The sequence below is a fragment of the Catharus ustulatus genome, chromosome 2 (assembly GCF_009819885.2).
Source record: "Catharus ustulatus isolate bCatUst1 chromosome 2, bCatUst1.pri.v2, whole genome shotgun sequence".
NCBI classification, from domain to species: domain Eukaryota; kingdom Metazoa; phylum Chordata; class Aves; order Passeriformes; family Turdidae; genus Catharus; species Catharus ustulatus.
In genome coordinates, this window is record NC_046222.1 from 54,651,881 (window position 1) to 54,670,419 (window position 18,539).

The window sequence follows — 18,539 nt, forward strand, 5'->3', positions numbered from 1 at the left end:
ACCTCCACAGAACATAGTGGTTAATCCTATTGGTGTAAACAAAACAGTCTGTACTTCTATTCATCTGCAGGGAAGATTTTTTTTTTCTATTTACACTTTAAAACTATCTGTCAAAAGAGACTATGAGATAAATGGTATGAAAATACTAATAAATAAAATGGCTAGAAGAAAATTAAAGCCAAGTATCACAATCCAGCCTCATGCTAACAGAATTTGGAATTAGGATCGTAGATGTTCTCCACAGCAAATGAGGATAAGTCATCTCATAAAAAGAAGAGACAGTGCTACCTGAGTTTTTCCTTATGACAAATTAAGCAATATGAACTGGAAAGACTGCATAAAATAGGCAGTTTGTGGGTTTTTAATAATCCCAGTGTAAATAGGGCTTTTCTTCCTAACATAAGTAAATCCTTCATATTCAAATTGAATGACATTTTACAGATTATGTGGAGAAGTTTGAAATGTGTCACTCAAAAGATAGATGATGATAATAAAAACCTTTGAAAAGTACAATTTTGTTTGCACAGAACAGAGTAACATTAGACATTGAAAAGGAAAGGGAAATGCAAAGTTTGTTTTCCTTTCATTTGCTACAGCAAATTAGATGCTTTTATGCTTTTTATGTTGGAAATTCCATGTTAACGACTACAGATTAGCAAGGATGTCAGAATTTTTTTTCTTATCTGAGCTCCTGAATAAAATCAACATTGCCAGCGGCTCACATCCAGGGTATGGTCTAAATTTACATGAAATATCACATTACAAATGTCTGAAGGTACATGTCATGGATAATTCAGTTCATATGGGCAGCCTTTTAGGCTCTGAGGGATATGCAATCAAGCCTTTCCCCCAAAGGAATTTGGAGTTTCTGTGAAAAATACGTTTTAAGTTTTAAAGGAACTCCTGTATGAATGGTACATCATTTGTAGGTTTGGGGAAGAAAAAAAGCACTAGTCTGTGTTTTCAGAATCTGTCTTGTACTGTAACTTGTATTATATTTTTTTCCTAGTAACACCTACTTCACTAGATTAAAATTTTGGTTAATTTGAAGGCTTTCTTTTCTGTATTTCTTATATGAACCATAATCACACATCCAAGTACTTCAAAAAAATTTCTAGATAATTGATAATAAGCATAAAATTATTTTCACTTTTCCTAAAATAGGCATTTTTATTTGAATTTGGTCTATTTTAGCAAAAACTGGATGAAGATGTGTTATGTTTGACAAGATCTGTGCTTGATTAGCTGGTCTTTGTTCCCTCAGCCTAGTTGAGCATGTCACAGCTGTGTTGCTGTTGGAGTGGCAGATTTCTTCAATAAGCCATGCAGTTTAAGAAAAATGCACCAATTTTTGCAGTGCAGTTCTTTCTTACATCAGATTTAGATTTCAATTGCTTTTTTTTTTCATATTCTTTTTTCTTTTTTTTTTTCCCCTAACCAAAACACTACAATAGTTTCTAATTACTTCCAGATCTTTTGCAGATTCTTCTCTTTGGGGAGACAGCTTCTGAAAAAGTTGAGTAGTTGTGTCCCAAAGGAGTTTTATCTCATGCCACTTGTACTTTTCTGTATCTTATCTATTAACAAGGAAAATTTATTTTCTTAAAAAGAAAATACTGTCTTATTATTTAAGACATCTTGTTACTCAATCTGTTTAAAAATACAACTATTATAAGGATAAATGCCTCATTGTCCTAAGTGGAGGAAAAAATTCAGAACAATTCAAGAAAATAATCCCACTCCAAGGAGAGGTGTAAAAACAAATGAACGAATGAAAGAATACCCCAAAGATATGCCTGGCTGGTGTAAATTCAAAAGGAATACTCAGAGAGAAAATTTGGTGGTAATTTTGTCTCTGAAAATAGAGAAAGACCCATCAACCAGGTGCTGCAGGGATTTCAGTAGACACCAGCACATCTAAATGTACATTCTGCCTCAAAGTGTGGGATAGCTCTTCAGAAACTGGTAATTTCTCAACACAGAAACCAAGAAAATAAATTTTTTAAACAAAAGTCTTCTTCTGGTCCCTGCAGCTGACTAGAAGAAGCCCTGAAATGAACGATTCATGTAGTAGAAGCATAGTGCACAATTCTTGATATTAAACATACTGTATTCAAGGCTTTTTGGAAGAGCTTAAGGAGGAATTGTCCAGCTCTGCTGTGCAGAAACCTTTAACTTTGCATTATAGCTTTTCTTTTTTTGTAATATTTCTTTTCTGCTTACTCTTGTTGCCAATATTAGATTCACCTTTAATTATACATCTTGCTCTCCCTCCGGAGGTATTCCTAGAGTCCTCATAGTCTATATTTTTTGTTAAATAAGTGATAGCCCTTTCAGAGTAACTGTGATAGCAGAACAGTTACAGAAGTGTTTGCTATTTGTCTTTTTGACACCAACCGCAATAGGAAAGGCTGAAGATAAGTTTTAAAATAATTGCTTCTCTTTAAGGAAAAAAAAAAAAAACCTACAACTTAACCTACTAGGAAATTAAGTTTGATATAACTTCAATGATGAAATTAGGGTTGGTTATGCAAAATCCTATGAAGATATAATTTTTTAATCTCCCTTTTTTCTTATCATTAAACAATTGGATGTTTTGCTGCTTTTTCCCATTTGTTCCATAGTGTTATTCCACTGGCTCTTTGTACTAGTGGAAATAGGAGACAATGTTCATATAATATCACTGCAAAAGTCTGAACTAAAATTTGGTATTATAGAGGGGAATGATGCATAGGAACACACGTGCAAACATACAGAAACTCATTGTTTCAATAATCCTTTTTTCCAGCATATCTTTTAAGCATTTATCTTAACAAAGTTCTGTATCTGCTATACTATTTCCATCCTGTAGCTTCTTCTCTGCTAACCCCACTTCTATACCAGTGCTGATATTTACAAGACTTACTCACAAACACATGTAAAAGCTACTCAGACCTTTGTTCCCTGGTTTAGTGCGTTAAGCTAAGAGCCATGTTCAAAAGCCACCAGAGCTACTCAAAGAAAAGAAAGGATTCAGGGTTGGAAAACAGGGAGTACAGAGGAGAAAAGAGAAAACACAACTCGTGTTTTCATGGCAGCAAGATGTAAACTCAGATCTCTGCATCTAATGGAATCATATTCTTAGGCTACAGTTTTAGTGGTAAGGTTAGGCTTCTCTCTGGCCAAGATCACACTTGCAGATGTATCATATCTTCTCCATGCCTAGCTCTGTATTGCTGCTGCTCCCTTTCATCAGTGTATGTAATGGTGGAAACAGTCACATCAAACCAAAAATTAACTGAGTAAAAAAGTTATTTTTAACTGATTATGTTTCTAAAGTAGCCATGAAACCAATAGCTTATAGCAGGAAGCGGATCAATGACTGGAGCTCTAGGAAATTCAGGCTACCTCTGTGACAATCAAGATACAGGAAAGGAATTTTGGCATTTGGTGGGAGAAGTTAGAGCGAGATCAAGAAGTTAAAATGAACAAAAAAACCCCACAGATTTTCATATGCTGGCCAAGTCACTAGAAATGTGTATGAAATTGTCAGCAGTGTCACTCCAAATTGAGGCTTTGCATCTTCACATTTTACCACAGGCTCAAATTTAAGCTCAATAACTGAAATCTTCATAGGTGAAACGATATAATATATTTCTATAATATTCTCATCCTATTTGGACTACATAAAGGTCCATCAAGGGGAAGCAATATTTCTACTGTGTCCTTATGCAGGATCAAATATGGTACAGCTTAAAGACATACTTAGGTTCTAATGTTGATTTTGGGCTCTTCATAATCCACCACATGGCTTATATACAAATAGGTTGTTCTACTATTACACTTAGTAATTTCTAAAATGTATTCTAGTACAAGCTACAGGAGAAGCCAAAAAAAATTTCCCTTTTTTTGTTTGGGTTTTTGTTTTGGTTTTTATGTTTGGGTTTTTGTTTTGGTTTTTTTTTCTGTAAAATTAAGGGGTTTCCTAAGGAGAGAGGGTTTTGTGGTTTTGGTTTTTTTTAAGTTCCCCCTCAGCATTTCTCACCTGCTATAAGGAATTCTGTTAAATAATCTGAAAAACTATTTTCCGAAAGGTAATAGTTTTTCATTAGATTATTTTTTTTTTAATATGTGTATATATACTAAAGGGGTATCAGAATTTTCTTGCGTTGTCCATGTGTGGAATGTCTTCCAACCTAATCTGTCTTCATCTCTGGGTCATCTGCTTCTGATAATCTAGCTTTCAAATGGAAACTATTTCCTACTTGTTGAGCAATTTTACTTTCTTCATCATTCTGTGAGGTGTCCTTACAGATTCCCATACATTCAGAAAATTAATTTTGTGTTTTGCTTTTAGTAATAAGAAAGATGTTTTGTTTTTTATCTTCTACCAGAGTTGTCAAGAAACTTCTGGTCCTTTCTCATACCTGTCCTTATCAAAGTACTTTTGTCAAAAAATATTAAAGAATACTCATCATTGAGATGCTGATCTGAACAACTTCAGGATTCATGGCAAAACAGGCAGAATCAGAAAACTAAGAATCAGCTTCTCCATATTTCATGTGGCAAGGTGTCTTCCCCTGATTTTTCTATAAAGCTGCCTACACAATTGAGAAGGACCTTAGATCAGGAGGAAATACCTAGAAAGTCAAAGTGAGTTGGTATTTCTTAAAGGGTTGAGAAAAGATAGAAAACTCATTACTGGAGCCCATCATTATTAATAAAAATACCACAATTTTCAGGGGTTTCACTATAATGGAGACAATATAAGGAGTTCTTTTCCATACATCCAAAGATAGATTGATTGATTTTGGGAAGACTTCAAATTAATTATCTATCTCTAACATCAAAGAGTGGTTGAGTAACAAGTAAACTGGTGTTTAGGATTAATTGCCATACATAGCATGCATGTTGTTAATAATAATTTTGACATATCTTAATTGAAAAAATATTTTTCCAGTGGGAAATATGCTCTAGAAGTTGTGGAGATATGTTTATCTTGTAGCACATATCTTCTGTCTGCATTAGAAGATATGCAGAATTTCTACAAGATGATGAAGGTTAATTTTCTAAATAATTGTGACCGTTTCCTTAGTGTTATTTGAATATAAATGTTTTTGCAATTGTAGATTTTTTTTTTCTTTTTTTCTTCCAAGATATTAATGAAATGCTCCTCTGGGAATGTTTGACTTCATTTTCAAGATAAATTGGGCAATTACCACAGGTGATCAGAAGGGCAGTGGGTCTTTGTGTTTCCAAGAAAGCAAAAAATTAGCATATTATTTCAAGTCAAGAAAATAGAGGGAAAATGAGGCTGTAGTCCCGTGGCAATTGTAATCTAAAACTTTCTGTTACCTTTGTTTTACTAAATTCATATTCACATAAATAGTGTTATGAAAGTTTCATATTCTTTTCCTTTCTGGGATTTGGCCAGAGGTCAGGAGTATTCCAATACTTGCGGATTTTCCTTCCAGGAGGATGTCGTCAGTCATTCTGCAACTGGCTTATTGTGCGAAATAACTGCTTTTAAAATAGATGACCAATTACAAAAACCTAAAATTGATCCCAAAGTTATTAAAATGGTAGACCAAAAGTACATTTTAGTTATCCTCTGTCAGCAGTATGTATGTGAGTGTGAGAGAAGTATAGAGGCAATGTTACTGGAATTCTTAGACCTGATTCTCATTCCAAACAATAAAACAACGTTTTCAGACTCTGATATCTTTAGGTAAATTCTAGGGCTGGTAGGGACAGTTCTTTGATCTTAAAAACAGTATAATCACCTCAAAAATTTATGAAACTGAGTCTTGAAATCAGTTTTCCTGTTTTTACCTGCTTTTAATAGACATGGTTTTCTGCCATAAAAAAACCCACAAAACATTTTGTACATCGTGTAACATTTCTTTTGAATATTTCCTCCTAAATGAAGTAAAGCAAGTTATTGGTGATTTTTGGATAAGAAGTTACTGGTGATTTTAGGAGGTAACTTACAACATGGAGTTCAAACCTGAGCTAAATTACAGGCATATTGTGAATTGCAAACACATTTTTATAGTTTCCATTTCCTTCTCCAGATGAAAGCTAGCACCTGTTCAGCTCCATACATTTTCCACTAAATATATTCAAGGGTCTAGAAAGAAGAAAATTGGTATAATAGAATTTTGTCTGTCTCAATATGTTTTAATTATAATGCAGTGATCAAAGAGTTGAGGTGTCAACTGAGTTATCAATGTCTTATACCAGAAAATTCACTAAATGTTCAGTACGAGAAAAAAAAATTAACCTCTGAATCAATTTAAGAAATGGAGAAGAGAGAAGTCAAATAAAGATACAATTGGTTGACACAGTAGCACCTGTCATTCAAATTGTAAGCAAAGATTATTTGGAAAGAAATATAAATTGAAAGTTCTTAACATTCCAAATCTAGCTGTTCCTTTTTCACCCTTCCACTATTTTTTTCCAGTGAAAATTTTCCATTAGCAATTTAAGATGCCTGGATTGGTTTTTTTTTTTTTTTTTACTTTATTTCTTTTTTCTATGTATACTGGAGTTTGGAGAATTTTAAAGAAATAGGACTTGGAAAATACACTCGAAAGTAAAAACTGTGATGCTATCAGAGAGTAAATGACTGTACATCGTGTTTTATAAGAAAACCAACTGAATTTCAAGTAATATCTGTACTGTGTTATTCATCTCCTGTCCTCTGCATTAAGAGTTTCATAACAGGTTTCAGTCTGAACCTTCTTTTAAGGAGATGATACTGTTGCATTGCTTATACAGTGACACTTTTCAAGCAATGACAGAACAGATTAGGAGAAGTTAAGTGGGGACAGGAAGGTGGCAATTTCTGTTATCCTAATAATTTAGTACATTTTTTATGAATAGAATTTAATAGAATTTTAGATAATATAAATTATTTACAACAAGTTCATACTGGAAGTAATCTAACTTAATATCTAAGGTCATAATGTTTAGTGATTATGTGTAAAGACACTTTTTAAATTTATTTACCAATAAAGTTAAAAACCAAATTTTCATTCTATTTTTAGCATAAAGAAGTGATGTCATCATTCTTGAACACTGTCAGTGTTAGATAGCCTCTGAGTCTTCTATGCCCCACCTTGTTCTGAGTCATCCCCTGAGTCATGCCCTTCCTAGCAGGTGCCCAAGGAAAGAAAGTTCCATACATTCTTGCATAGAAGTAGTTGCCTTCTACATGATTTTGTCAAAGGCTTCTGTTACTTCAGCATGTAATTGACATTTTTGAGGCACAGAAAAGGCTTCAAGCTCTTGCTGTAATGCTCAGAAGATTCATGATATGAGCTACACCAAAACCACGAGATGTAGTCTAGTCATTCAAGCACTTAGTTGCTAATAACCAAATGAGTATGCTGTGTTTCCACTCGACTGTAGCATAAATTTTCCAATGGATACCTCTGAATTCATTTCATTCGGTGTTTGTTTTTCAGCTTCTTGTACTTTGGGGTTGAGAAAGATTCCTTTGGAATCCCAGAGAATATAGACAAAATTGCTCCTCATGTTAATCCAGTTCTTAAAGGACCTGGAATGACATGAATGGCCATAGCAAAGACAACAGTAATGCTGGCATTGAAAAATGGTAGTTTCAATCTATTGTTTGCATCTTTTAAAAACGAAATGGAAAAAAGAAAACCAGGTGCCTCTTCACATACATAGGTAATTTCTCAGGTTCAATAATCTGCTATGTTAAATTATTCCTAAAAGTGAGAGGGAATTGTGGCTGTAATAATTATTCCCTTATTTGTAGATTAATGGAGGGTCAAGAGTCTTTAATAAATCTTGTAGTAGCTACTTCGTAGTGAAACAATGCATGAACCACGAATCCCAGTTTTTTCCTGGTTCTGCATCATTATGTTTTTCACTAGTTTTGAGTAGATAGTTGGACAAGTTTCAAACATTTTTATCATGAATAAACACTTTGGATAAATTGATGAGATTTTTCCACCTATGGAGATAAAATAAGAGATTTGTTTGCTTCCATGTAGATATCTTCTCAGTGGCTTTTTAGGCAATTTAAAATATCTCACATAAAATCCAGTTAGCCATTTTGGATGTCCTACAAAATCTGAAATATTTGCACTGAGCAGGAAGATCTGAAAAAATACTTGCAAGAATCTCTTAGGCTTTTGTAGACACAGGTAGACCCTCTGATTCTTTTTAAAAATTTAATTAGCATGCTTTCTTGGACCTGACTTAGGAAGACTTTATTCCTTTCTCATCTCTCTTTTCAACTTCTTTCCTGATTTGTAGTCATACCTGTTCTGCCTTCCTAACTGCAAAGTCATAGGAGCTGTGGTGCAGAAAAGCATCTCAAAAGAAAATGCTAATAGTGGTTTTAATAGTGTACAGTAAAGGCTCTGATAAAAAATAAAAAAACGCTACACTTTGAACACCATCTCTAACCCAAAGTTTTGTTTCTTAAAGGGTCTCATAAGTGCCTGTGTTTAGGTAATTTAATTCTTTGATTCTTAGTTTCCCAGAATGATTTTCTACTCTACACATTTTAATTTCTTCCAAAAGTGATATCATTATATTCAGTTATCGGATTTGAAAAATAACAAAATTAACAGCACTGAAGAAAGGACATGTTACAATGGTTTCCTAGCTCATAAGCTAGAGTCTGGAATGCTGATAGTTTGTCTTTCCTAACCAGGAGTTACCTGCTCGGCCATGGGTCAAGAGTATGTTCTTATTTGGGTAGTTCAGTAGCTTGCTTTTTGTAAAACCAATCACGAATATTAGATTGTTGTTGTTGAGATTTTTTTAAGATGCATGAATTGGTCAAATCTGGGAATTTTCATATAATCAGTACAAAGCACTTTGCTGATTAGTGACTTAGATTTCTTAGATTAGATTTCACATGTACTCTTTGAGAAAATTTCCTTATCTATGCAAAGACATCCTTTTTTTCACTCATATTAGGAAACAAGAATTGTGAATTTTTGCCTGATTTTTAACTCGGGGAAAAAATTAAATGTAAATTGAATAGTTCTGTAACTGTAACCCTTTACCCATTGACAACATGAATTCTTAGTCTAGGAAATCTCTCTGTAAACTGTAATCCAGCTAATGTACTTTGTTTTGTTTTTCAGTATTATGCAGAAGAAATGTTTATTGCTTTTAAAAAATGTTAAGGAATTATTTCAAAAGAAATAATCTTTACTTGTTAGAAAGAGAGATCACCCATTTTTCATCTGAAGTATTAATTCTTGATGTGATAGAGGCAGTGGGTTATATGACAAAAGCTCTTTGGGATGCATTCTGAAACTTCTCTTTAACTTAGTGGTATATATAGTAAAATTCTATTAAATTTAATATCAGTTAGATGGTTTAAATTGGTTTGAAATTTCATCTTGGCCATCCATGGTCACAGTAAAACAATTTTAAAAATTAGTTTGTTATCCTAAGGTGGTTTTGTTTTCACTTTTTATTGGAAAGAAGCAAAACTTGAACTCCAGGAGGATGGATTTTGCTCAGATTGCATGAACCGGATGAACTGGAGAAACAAGATGTGTTTTCATATTCTCTGGGCAAGGAAACTAAAGCTTGCTTAAGGGTGAAACAGAAGGCATGACCACATAAGATGTATTTGAAAATCGGAATGAATTACAGTTTTTAAATTATCAGATCATTCTTATGGAGGAGGGTGGTGTTGGGGGGAATTAAGAAGTTCTGCCTAAATTCAGTCTCCTTAGGCATCACCATGGTCAACTTCAAAAATGTGGTTTAAAATCCTTGGGTTTTGATCATGTTATGTTTTATCTTCTTAGGAATGGCAAAATTCTATTCAGAAGAATGCAGGACTTGCATTTATTGAGCTCATCAATGAAGGAAGGTAATGAATTTTAAAGCTTTTGAACTAGTAGTCATTTTGCATTTATTCCATTGGGTGATAATACTTCCTCACCATCTGTTCGAAAAAGATTATGAAAAGGCTGTGTTAATTAAGAGATTTATTGTATAGATACTTTATATAGTAAATATTTAATTTGTGTGTAAATTTTGAAATTTTTGTTTATTGACAGAAGGAAATAGAATTCCTTTGAACTGTATATAAGTTTAGAGTTATTTGAGAATTGAACCACCATTCTCCAGAGCAGCAAGGTTGTTTCATCCAGACAGTCCAGGGAGCCCAATCTGTAAAACCATCTGGTGCTCCATCTGTTTTAGGAGCACAGTATTCATTTTACAGAGGTATTCCTCAAGATTGTCATTTTGTGATTATTTTATCTAGAATTTCCAGTCCAATTTGAGTCCTGTAAACCACAAATGACATTATGTTTATATAAGCTTCCTTGATTTTGAAATTTTTTATTAATTTTTTTTATCAATCTTCAAATAATTTTAATTATATGTGTTCTACTCTGTGCATTGTTTCTCAGTACTTCCAGCTAGCAAGCTGGGAAGCAAAAGGAGATTCTTTGTCACTCTTCTGGTAGGAGAGTACCCAAGATAAACAAAACCACTTCTGCAATGTGTCTGATTTGTATTGGCCAATACATTAAATCCATTTGAATGTATACATTTTGTTATGTGAAGCTAAAAAACAAAAAAAAAAGGTAATGCACCTATTGAAGAGATGTCATTTTGTGTGATTTCTTTTTCTTTGCCAATGATATCTCATTACCAAAGTGAAATATCAAGTCTTTTCTTTATTGTAGGATATTTTTTGTCTAGCTGAGATTTCGGTGGTTAAATAATGCATTTATTTAAAACGAAATTTAGAAAATATCAGAGTACAGAAATATAGTAAGATGAGTATCAAAAAAACAAAAAATGGAGTGTGTTATTGCCTAGTATTTGGCTTGTGTAAATTCTTCTGGACTCCCTGTGCACACTGAAGTTATAGTGCTATATAGCAATAGAAAATATAAGTCACTCTATTGGAAATTCTTCTTGCTATGAAGTGGAAATACAAGTTTTAACACCATAATAGGGCTCATCTGAGTGAGTCATGTACTGCACATTGTACAAGAAATATTACCTGGTAGCAGGCTAAATAATGATAATAAGCTTATGTTCTTGAATAGTAATATGCAATACCATTTGGACCTTTTTTTTAAATTTTCTCAGCCAGGATATTGAGGTCAGATATTATGCCATGCTCACTGTTGATAAAATGACTGTTCTGAACAAATCCTATATCTGCATGTTTTTAGCAGTCAGGTTTTAAGATACCAGTGCACCTTCTAATCCCCTCTAACAATGACTTTTCAAAAATAAGTAGCATTTAAGAACCACTCCTTAAATCCAGTCATAGGAGTGTCCAATCAAACTGCCCTTGGACACATGTTCCTCCATATACTTTTCTCAGAAAGGTGTTTTAGAATAAGTGTGTGTGAGTTACTGGAATGCTCTTCTTTTGCAATCAGCCTAGTTTTTTTTTTTTTTAATTTACCCTTTTGGGGACAAAGATAACAATCCTTTAACTGAAAATTGTTATAAATATTTATTCTGCCTAATAGCTAAACTTGTGAATGCAATTCATCAATCATAGGTAGAGAATGCAATTGTGCAGTTGTCAACAATTAACAGGACATAAACAGTTGATGAATGTGCAGCTGAATTAAAGTGCTCCCTAGGATAACCTGAAATTATAAACTGGATCATTTAAAGGAATCTAACAAAGGATCTTTATAATTAAAACAAAGCAGGGTTAATGGGATGTAAAATTGCATATAATCACTGTGCAATAAAGATTGAATTTTAAATTATTAAAAGCAAAATGAAGACTAAGAATATTTTGAAGGACTTTCTGGGTAATATTTTGAGAGACCTGGGAAATAAATCAAAAGTTTTGAGAAGATTTTTCTTTGGAATGTGGATGAAAATATTTAGATGTAATGTAGAAGTCCACAATTTTAATATCTTCAGTTAGGCATTTGTATTTTAATATATGGATGCTATGATGTGATTTTTTGAGTACCTAACTCTTGTTATTCATTTTTTAATTAATTTAACTGCCTTTTGGATCTTCAAATGTATTAGAAATATTTTTAAACAAAATATTTCAGTTTAGGTGTAGTTTAAACAATTACATCTATATTCCCGTTACTTTAACAAACTGTGTTTCTTTGGTTTTTTGTTATAGATAATGTTTTTTTAGGAAGACCTGAATAACATATATTTTTGGATTCAATACAGAAACACAGATACTTTCTAAAAATAGGATTGTTGTAACCGCTTTTAGTGTTACAAGAGATCTGACTACAGGTTTAAATTAATTCTTTCAAAATTTGTAATACACCTGAAAGATTTAGTGACATCCTGGTTATGATCTTAAAATTTATGCTTCTATTTAATCAGTCTCCTGGTATGAATGTGTGAGGTTGAGGGTACCACACATGTCAAGAGCTTCACTGACAGCAGCTTAATTAGGATTTCAGATTTACATTGGTATGTACACATAAACAGGCTTCATAATTTTAGAGCTGGATGCATCTGCAATGTTGACTGTGAAAGGAGACATGAAAAGACTTCTTTAGGAATGATGTGTGAGAGAGACTATGGCCCACATTAAAGTGGGCTAGTGATGGATGAAGTCAAAAGAAAATGGCTGCTTGCTGACAAACAGTAGATTTAAGAATACCCACCTCAAGTAAATATGCATAAAAATTCATACATCTTGGGCAACTAGGAGTAGAAATTATTCCACATGCAATTACAAAACTATGGCATCATTGGAATGAAGGAATAAGATTTGGAAGGAATGACTGAGATTTGGTGGGACAGCCTGGAGTGCATGACAGAAGTGCTGCAATAGACAGTTTCCTTGGAAAAGGTAGCCAGAGAAAGCAAGGAGGGAGTGTTGCCTTCTGTGTGAAGAAGCAGTTCAGATTTTTTAAGTTCTTCAGTAGGATGGAAGATAGTCTGGTTGATAACATGCGGGATAGGACAAGAGGAGAGTCCAGAGGAGAGTCATGGTAGTGTTACAGACCACTCATTCAGAGTGAGGGAAAGGAAGAAGCATTCTCTAAACACCTTGAAGTATTTGGATCACAAACCCTAGTTCCCCATGAAGGTCTTTAACCTTCCTGACAATCTCTGGAAGTGCAACAAGATGGGATGCACATAGGGAAGACAATTACTGAAGAGAGCTGGGGATGACTTCTTGATACATGATGAGACAGCTAAGAGTGACACGTGGCAGGATCTGCTGTTTACCAGTAAGCAAGAGTTACTTTTGAATGTGATTAATTAATGGAAGCTTTGACTGTACTTGCCAGTGGTGTTCAAGGCCCTGAGGGAATTGAGAGTAGCAGAATACAGATTCCATGAGGCTAATTTTAGCCTATTCAGCAAACTGGTCAATAGGATCCCATGGGAGGCAAATGTGTGCATCAAGGTAGCTCTAAAAGGTGTCAGACTTTTAAGTACAGCATTATGCAAGTGCAGGAACAGGGAAAATTGTATATGTAGCAAGGGAGTGGTTCAGCCAGCAAAAGAAATTATGGTAAAACTCTGATGCAAAAAGAGAGCACACGGGAAGTGGAATTAGAAGCTGACTAGAAAGTAGGAATTTAGAAGCATGAGCACATAAGAAATATTGCCAAGAAGGCCAATAGTTAGCTGGAAATAAAACTTGGAAGAGATGCTAAGGACAACAAGAGCTTCATTAGCAGGCTGACAAAGGGAAATGTCTTGTTGTTGAATGGGGTGGATGTTATAGTCACAGATACGACTGAGATGTTCAATGCCTTATTTGCCTCAGTCTTCATTAAATTTTATCAAGGCTTTCTCTTTAGTGAAAGAGTTCAAGGAGGACATCTACCAAAAGTGGGTAAGGTTTGAGTCAAGAATTCCTTGAGACAACTTGTCCCATGCTAACCCATGATACCTGATGGGGTACATCTGATGGTTGGGAAAGTCTTTGTGAGGCTGATCATCGATCTAAGAAAATTGGGGCAGGTTACAAGTGCCTGGAAAAAGACATATGTTACAGACATCTTTAAAACAGTCCTCAAAATCCAGGGAAAAGTTTGTCGTCTTCTGGTTCTTGGAAGACCATACAGCAACTCCCTTTGAAACATTCAAAGCATTCAAGCAACATTGTGACTGCTTGAAAGAGAAGGTAATTGGGAACAATCAACATGGATTTACAAAAAGCTAGACCAACCATGGCCAACCTGTTTACTTTCTGTGATAAAAAAGATAAAACCATCAGATTTGTGGTCACAGGAGTAACAGTGAACATCATTTGTCTTGACACTGGAAAGGTCCCACAATACTCCTGCATTGGTTAGAACTGTACATTCTGAATTGATGGACAGCTAAACAGATAAAAGACCTACTACTTAAACAGGGTCCAAGGTTTGTGGTTAATTGGTTGTACCTTAGCTTGATGTTTTTGACAAACAGAATATCTCAGGGATCTATCCTGCCTAAAAGATAGATTTTATAGGTCATGATCTGTTCATCTTTCAGAGCTGAATTACTGTCCTCATCATCCATTTCCTTTCCCTGTTATGCTTTCACAACACTCACCTCTTTAAAGAGATGATCTTGTTCCTTTCATATAAATATTTTCCTTTACTTTGTACATAATTTCTTCATTTTAAATAGAAGTAATCTAATTCTAATATAAACTTAAGGCAACATGAGCCTATATTTAATCTCAGATTTAAAATTGTAAATTTTTCTCCTGCAATTCCATTCCTGTACCTAAGTGTGCTTTCTGCCTTCAGCCATGAAAATACATATTCTAGTATACCCACCTATGTGGACCTCTGAGCATAATTAAAATTCACAAGAAGCCATTTTCTTTTAAACTTTGTTTTGTTGAAATATTTTGAAAAAAATAACAATGTTTAAATAGTCCAGAAATCAGCGTTTCTTTAAATTTTGATGATTTGCTGATTCTGTCTTGGAAGGAGGTTCATGAAGACTTACATTCTTTCCTTGTTACGTCAACTGGGATTGTGGGGTAACTGCATCAAATTTTCTTTTGGACATCCTCTGTTGCAGTTTGGCAGTTCTGATATGTTTGGTTTGTGGTAAATTAGTTCACAGCCATTATTCACTGTCTGCAATACTTAAATGTTCAGGCATGTGTTAAAAGTTAGATCTATAGTGCCACTTGCCATATTTGATTTATGATGTGCATCTGCAGTTGGGTCGCTTAATAGCTCTCAAAGAACTGATTTAGTGGTAGGGTCCAAAATGGATGCTCTTCCTTGTTTCGGTTTTGATATTGATCTTGATTACTGGGCAGAATGGGGACCCGACCTCAATCATCCAAGAAGGCAAGAGATTGGGTCATCAGACCATAGGGCACTCTGGACTACCAGAATAACTTGCAAAGGATTCTGGCTGATGTGCAAAATCCAGTATATGCAAATAACAGAAAATAACACTGGGGAAACAGTAGCACTTAGAAACCATAAATAAGAGCACAGGTGTTATTATTCTATCTTTGACAGATGTAACCAAGTTCTGCTGCTTTATTATCATCCTCGCCAAGCGTAACTTTTGATTGGAGGAGTCCTTTATTAACTGTGTGTGGCCATTTCATGGAAATTTATCCTAGATGTCATCTTCCCTTAGTAGAGGATTCCTGTCACAGATACTTCTGTGAAAGTGGGCACTGAATGTCTGTATTTCTACTCCAGCTAAAGTGTGGGCTTGTGTCCCTTGTTTAGATGTGCTTTTTCATAATATCATATTTCTTAGGATAGCTGTCTTTGTCCCACATAGTTTGTGTTTGATAAAGTATACATCGTTGTGGTAACCTTCTGTGCAGTTGTGGGCCCAACACACCTACATTTCTTAGATCTGTCAGAGGTTTTGAGGTGTTATTTCCCCTTCTAGCATTGCCTAATCAGGTCATATCTCAAAGCTGATCCTGAGATAAAGGCTATCTCAGTTGTAACTGCTGGTCATGGATGTTTACCGAGTAGACACTATTACAGAGACAGATTCCTCTTGATTTAGAAAATTCTTCTGCAAAATAGCAAGTCTTTATGGGGAGTGGAACAGATTCTTTGTAGTCATCTCTAAGTTTCATTGAATCTGTTACAGCTTCTGTGACATTTCTGAAACAATTACAGTTATCCTCCATGAAATTTGTCATGTCAATGTGCTTATGTTGTAGCTGAATAGCCAGTGTTTGCATGCTATTATTTCAAACTTTTCTCTGTTGAATTCTTGATCATTACTCTCTTGCAAGAAATGAGACCTCTGTGTTAGACATTACTTTGCAAAGTTTATAGGAGTTTACTTTCAAAGTATTCACAGCAGTGCTGCATCTTGTGAAACTTCAAACTCCTCAAGTTAGACTAGTTTATGAACTATCCTGTTGCAGATACCAAGTGCAATGATAGGTTTCATTTCTTATGAATGTCATTAAGAGTAATAATTGTCAAAACAAATGTTTGATGAAAACATGACACATTTCCAGGCTGGGTGTTTTTGTTTTTTGGTTTTTGTTGGGTTTTTGTTTTGTTTTGTTTTGTTTTAAATAAAGCTATGGGCATATGATGAAAGTAAGTCAGAGAAACATCTGTTTCCCTGGACATGCGAGTTGGCAGAACTTCAGGAATGAGTAGAGGAAGCAAGACCTTAGCTAAATTATAACAAATGTTCATTTGGTAATCTATTTTGAAAATATCTGTTTGGGAATGATCTGGGTTTTTAATTTGTTTCAAATCAAGGAAAGACTGGATAATGTAAACTCAATCCTTTTGTCTAGAAGCATGAAATCTCTGAGTGCCTTTTCTCTGTGTGAGATTATTACTAAGAACAAATTACTTCAGGATAGCAAAACCAGGTTAGAATAATTAGTGAGATAAGAATTTTCATCCTTCAGTTCTAATAGGTACAAATAGCCCCCCATTCCACATTTAGATGTGTTACAAGCATTTAATGTTTTTTTTACAGGTTTGTAATACAATTTGTGTATAGTCTTATTATCACCTCTATTTCCAAAACTCTAAAAACGTTCTCCCATGCACTGTCTATTTATCTGATTGACTTTATGGAATGTGGTGCTCCATAATCCAGCCCTTTTAAACTCCGCTTATCTGTGAAACAGGGGCATCTGATTGGTTACACATACATTTTCACAATTTCCTTTAACCTGTAAGCACTCTGGAATTCTAAAGTAACTTTGCTGAGGGCAGAATTCTGAAAAGCTAGGTACCTGGATTCAAAATAACTTCTTACCTACTCCCAAACAATATTTACAAATAACTCTTATTTATGAATAATCAAACCCTGAAACTTTCTCTCAGTCTGGTCTTACACATAAGTTTCAGGTTCTTTGATCTTTAGGATAAGGTGACCCCACCATTTATTCCTACAGATAGTTAAGCCTTATCATGCTTATTATGAAGTATCAGCCTATTTTAATTAGAGTTTTTTCCATATCTTCGGGTGAAAAATCCACAGCTATCTGAACAAAAAGCTCATTTCTCTCTAGAAGGATTTGAGGCACAAGTGATTTCAGACCGCTTTGTTGGTGGATTCTCTACTTAAATTCTTTTGAATCAGTCTACAACCAGGTCAAACCTGTTTTCTAATATAGGAACTTCAACTGTGTTTGTAAATTTGTGGGCATTAATATAAATCAAGCTTGTCTGGGTGAAGAGAAGTCATGAGTTAGGTAATTTGTAATCTCTACCTTATGCATTAAGGATTGCCACCCAAAGAGGAGATAAAATTTTTTGCTGGTCATCAGTTCTCAGTTGAGATCAGCTCATCTGGCAAGCACAGTTGTCTTCAATACTCGTAGGAGTTTCCCTGGGGCAACTGAAGAAATGGTCACACAGGATAAAGCCAAACATTTTTCATGGTCAATTTTTTACTTTTTTTTACTCAAGGCTTTTTTTTTTTTTTTTTTTTTTTTTTTTTTTAATAAATCATTAGTTATTGTAAATGAGAATAAAAAGTACAGCAAGCCTTTGACGAAACTTTTCATAAAACTCTTTAACACTTTGGAAATACTACTTATGTAGAAATGTATATGAACGGAAGGTGTGATTCCTCACTGTCTCAACATCAATGTAGCTACTAGGTCTGTTGGGGTTGGTGCTTGCTAAGACAGGATGAGGATTTACAAAGATGAATGAGAAGATTGGGTATAACTCAGACACTGTGATAAGGAGATCTCACTAAAGAACATGGTTTTTTTCTAGAGGAGAATAAAAATTGGAAAGCTCTCAAATTTTTGATCACTCCTTTGTATAGAAAGTATACATGCACTTTTGTGCCTCAAGGTCCTTCTCAGTGGGATTGGTCACTCCAGTACAGGGCGATGGTTAGGGAAAGATACAGGAAATATACTTTTCCCCAAAAAGAGAATGGTCCATAAAAAACTGTGGATGGGAAACCTAGTTGGGCAGATGACAGAAATATCAATCAGGATATACTGGGTGGGTTTCAACCTTCATTAATATAGATGTAATGTGTAATGTACTATATAAATATTTTATAATGTAACAGTACATGGAGTTAATATTCTTGAAAATATATGCTAGAAAATATATGCATCTTTTGGAAATATCTGAGGAGTAAAAGACTAATCT

The 18,539-nt window shown here is 34.4% G+C and overlaps 1 protein-coding gene across 14 annotated transcripts in view; it reads left to right on the forward strand.

The window, feature by feature from the left end:
- The window catches only part of NBEA (neurobeachin), a 471,232-nt gene that overhangs the window by 219,459 nt on the left and 233,234 nt on the right, over positions 1-18,539 (forward strand). For all 14 annotated transcript variants that reach the window (XM_033085485.1, XM_033085506.1, XM_033085530.1 and 11 more), the window contains one exon: positions 9,789-9,853. In XM_033085485.1, the coding sequence (XP_032941376.1) occupies positions 9,789-9,853 (65 nt within the window). The remainder of the gene's footprint in view (positions 1-9,788; positions 9,854-18,539) is intronic.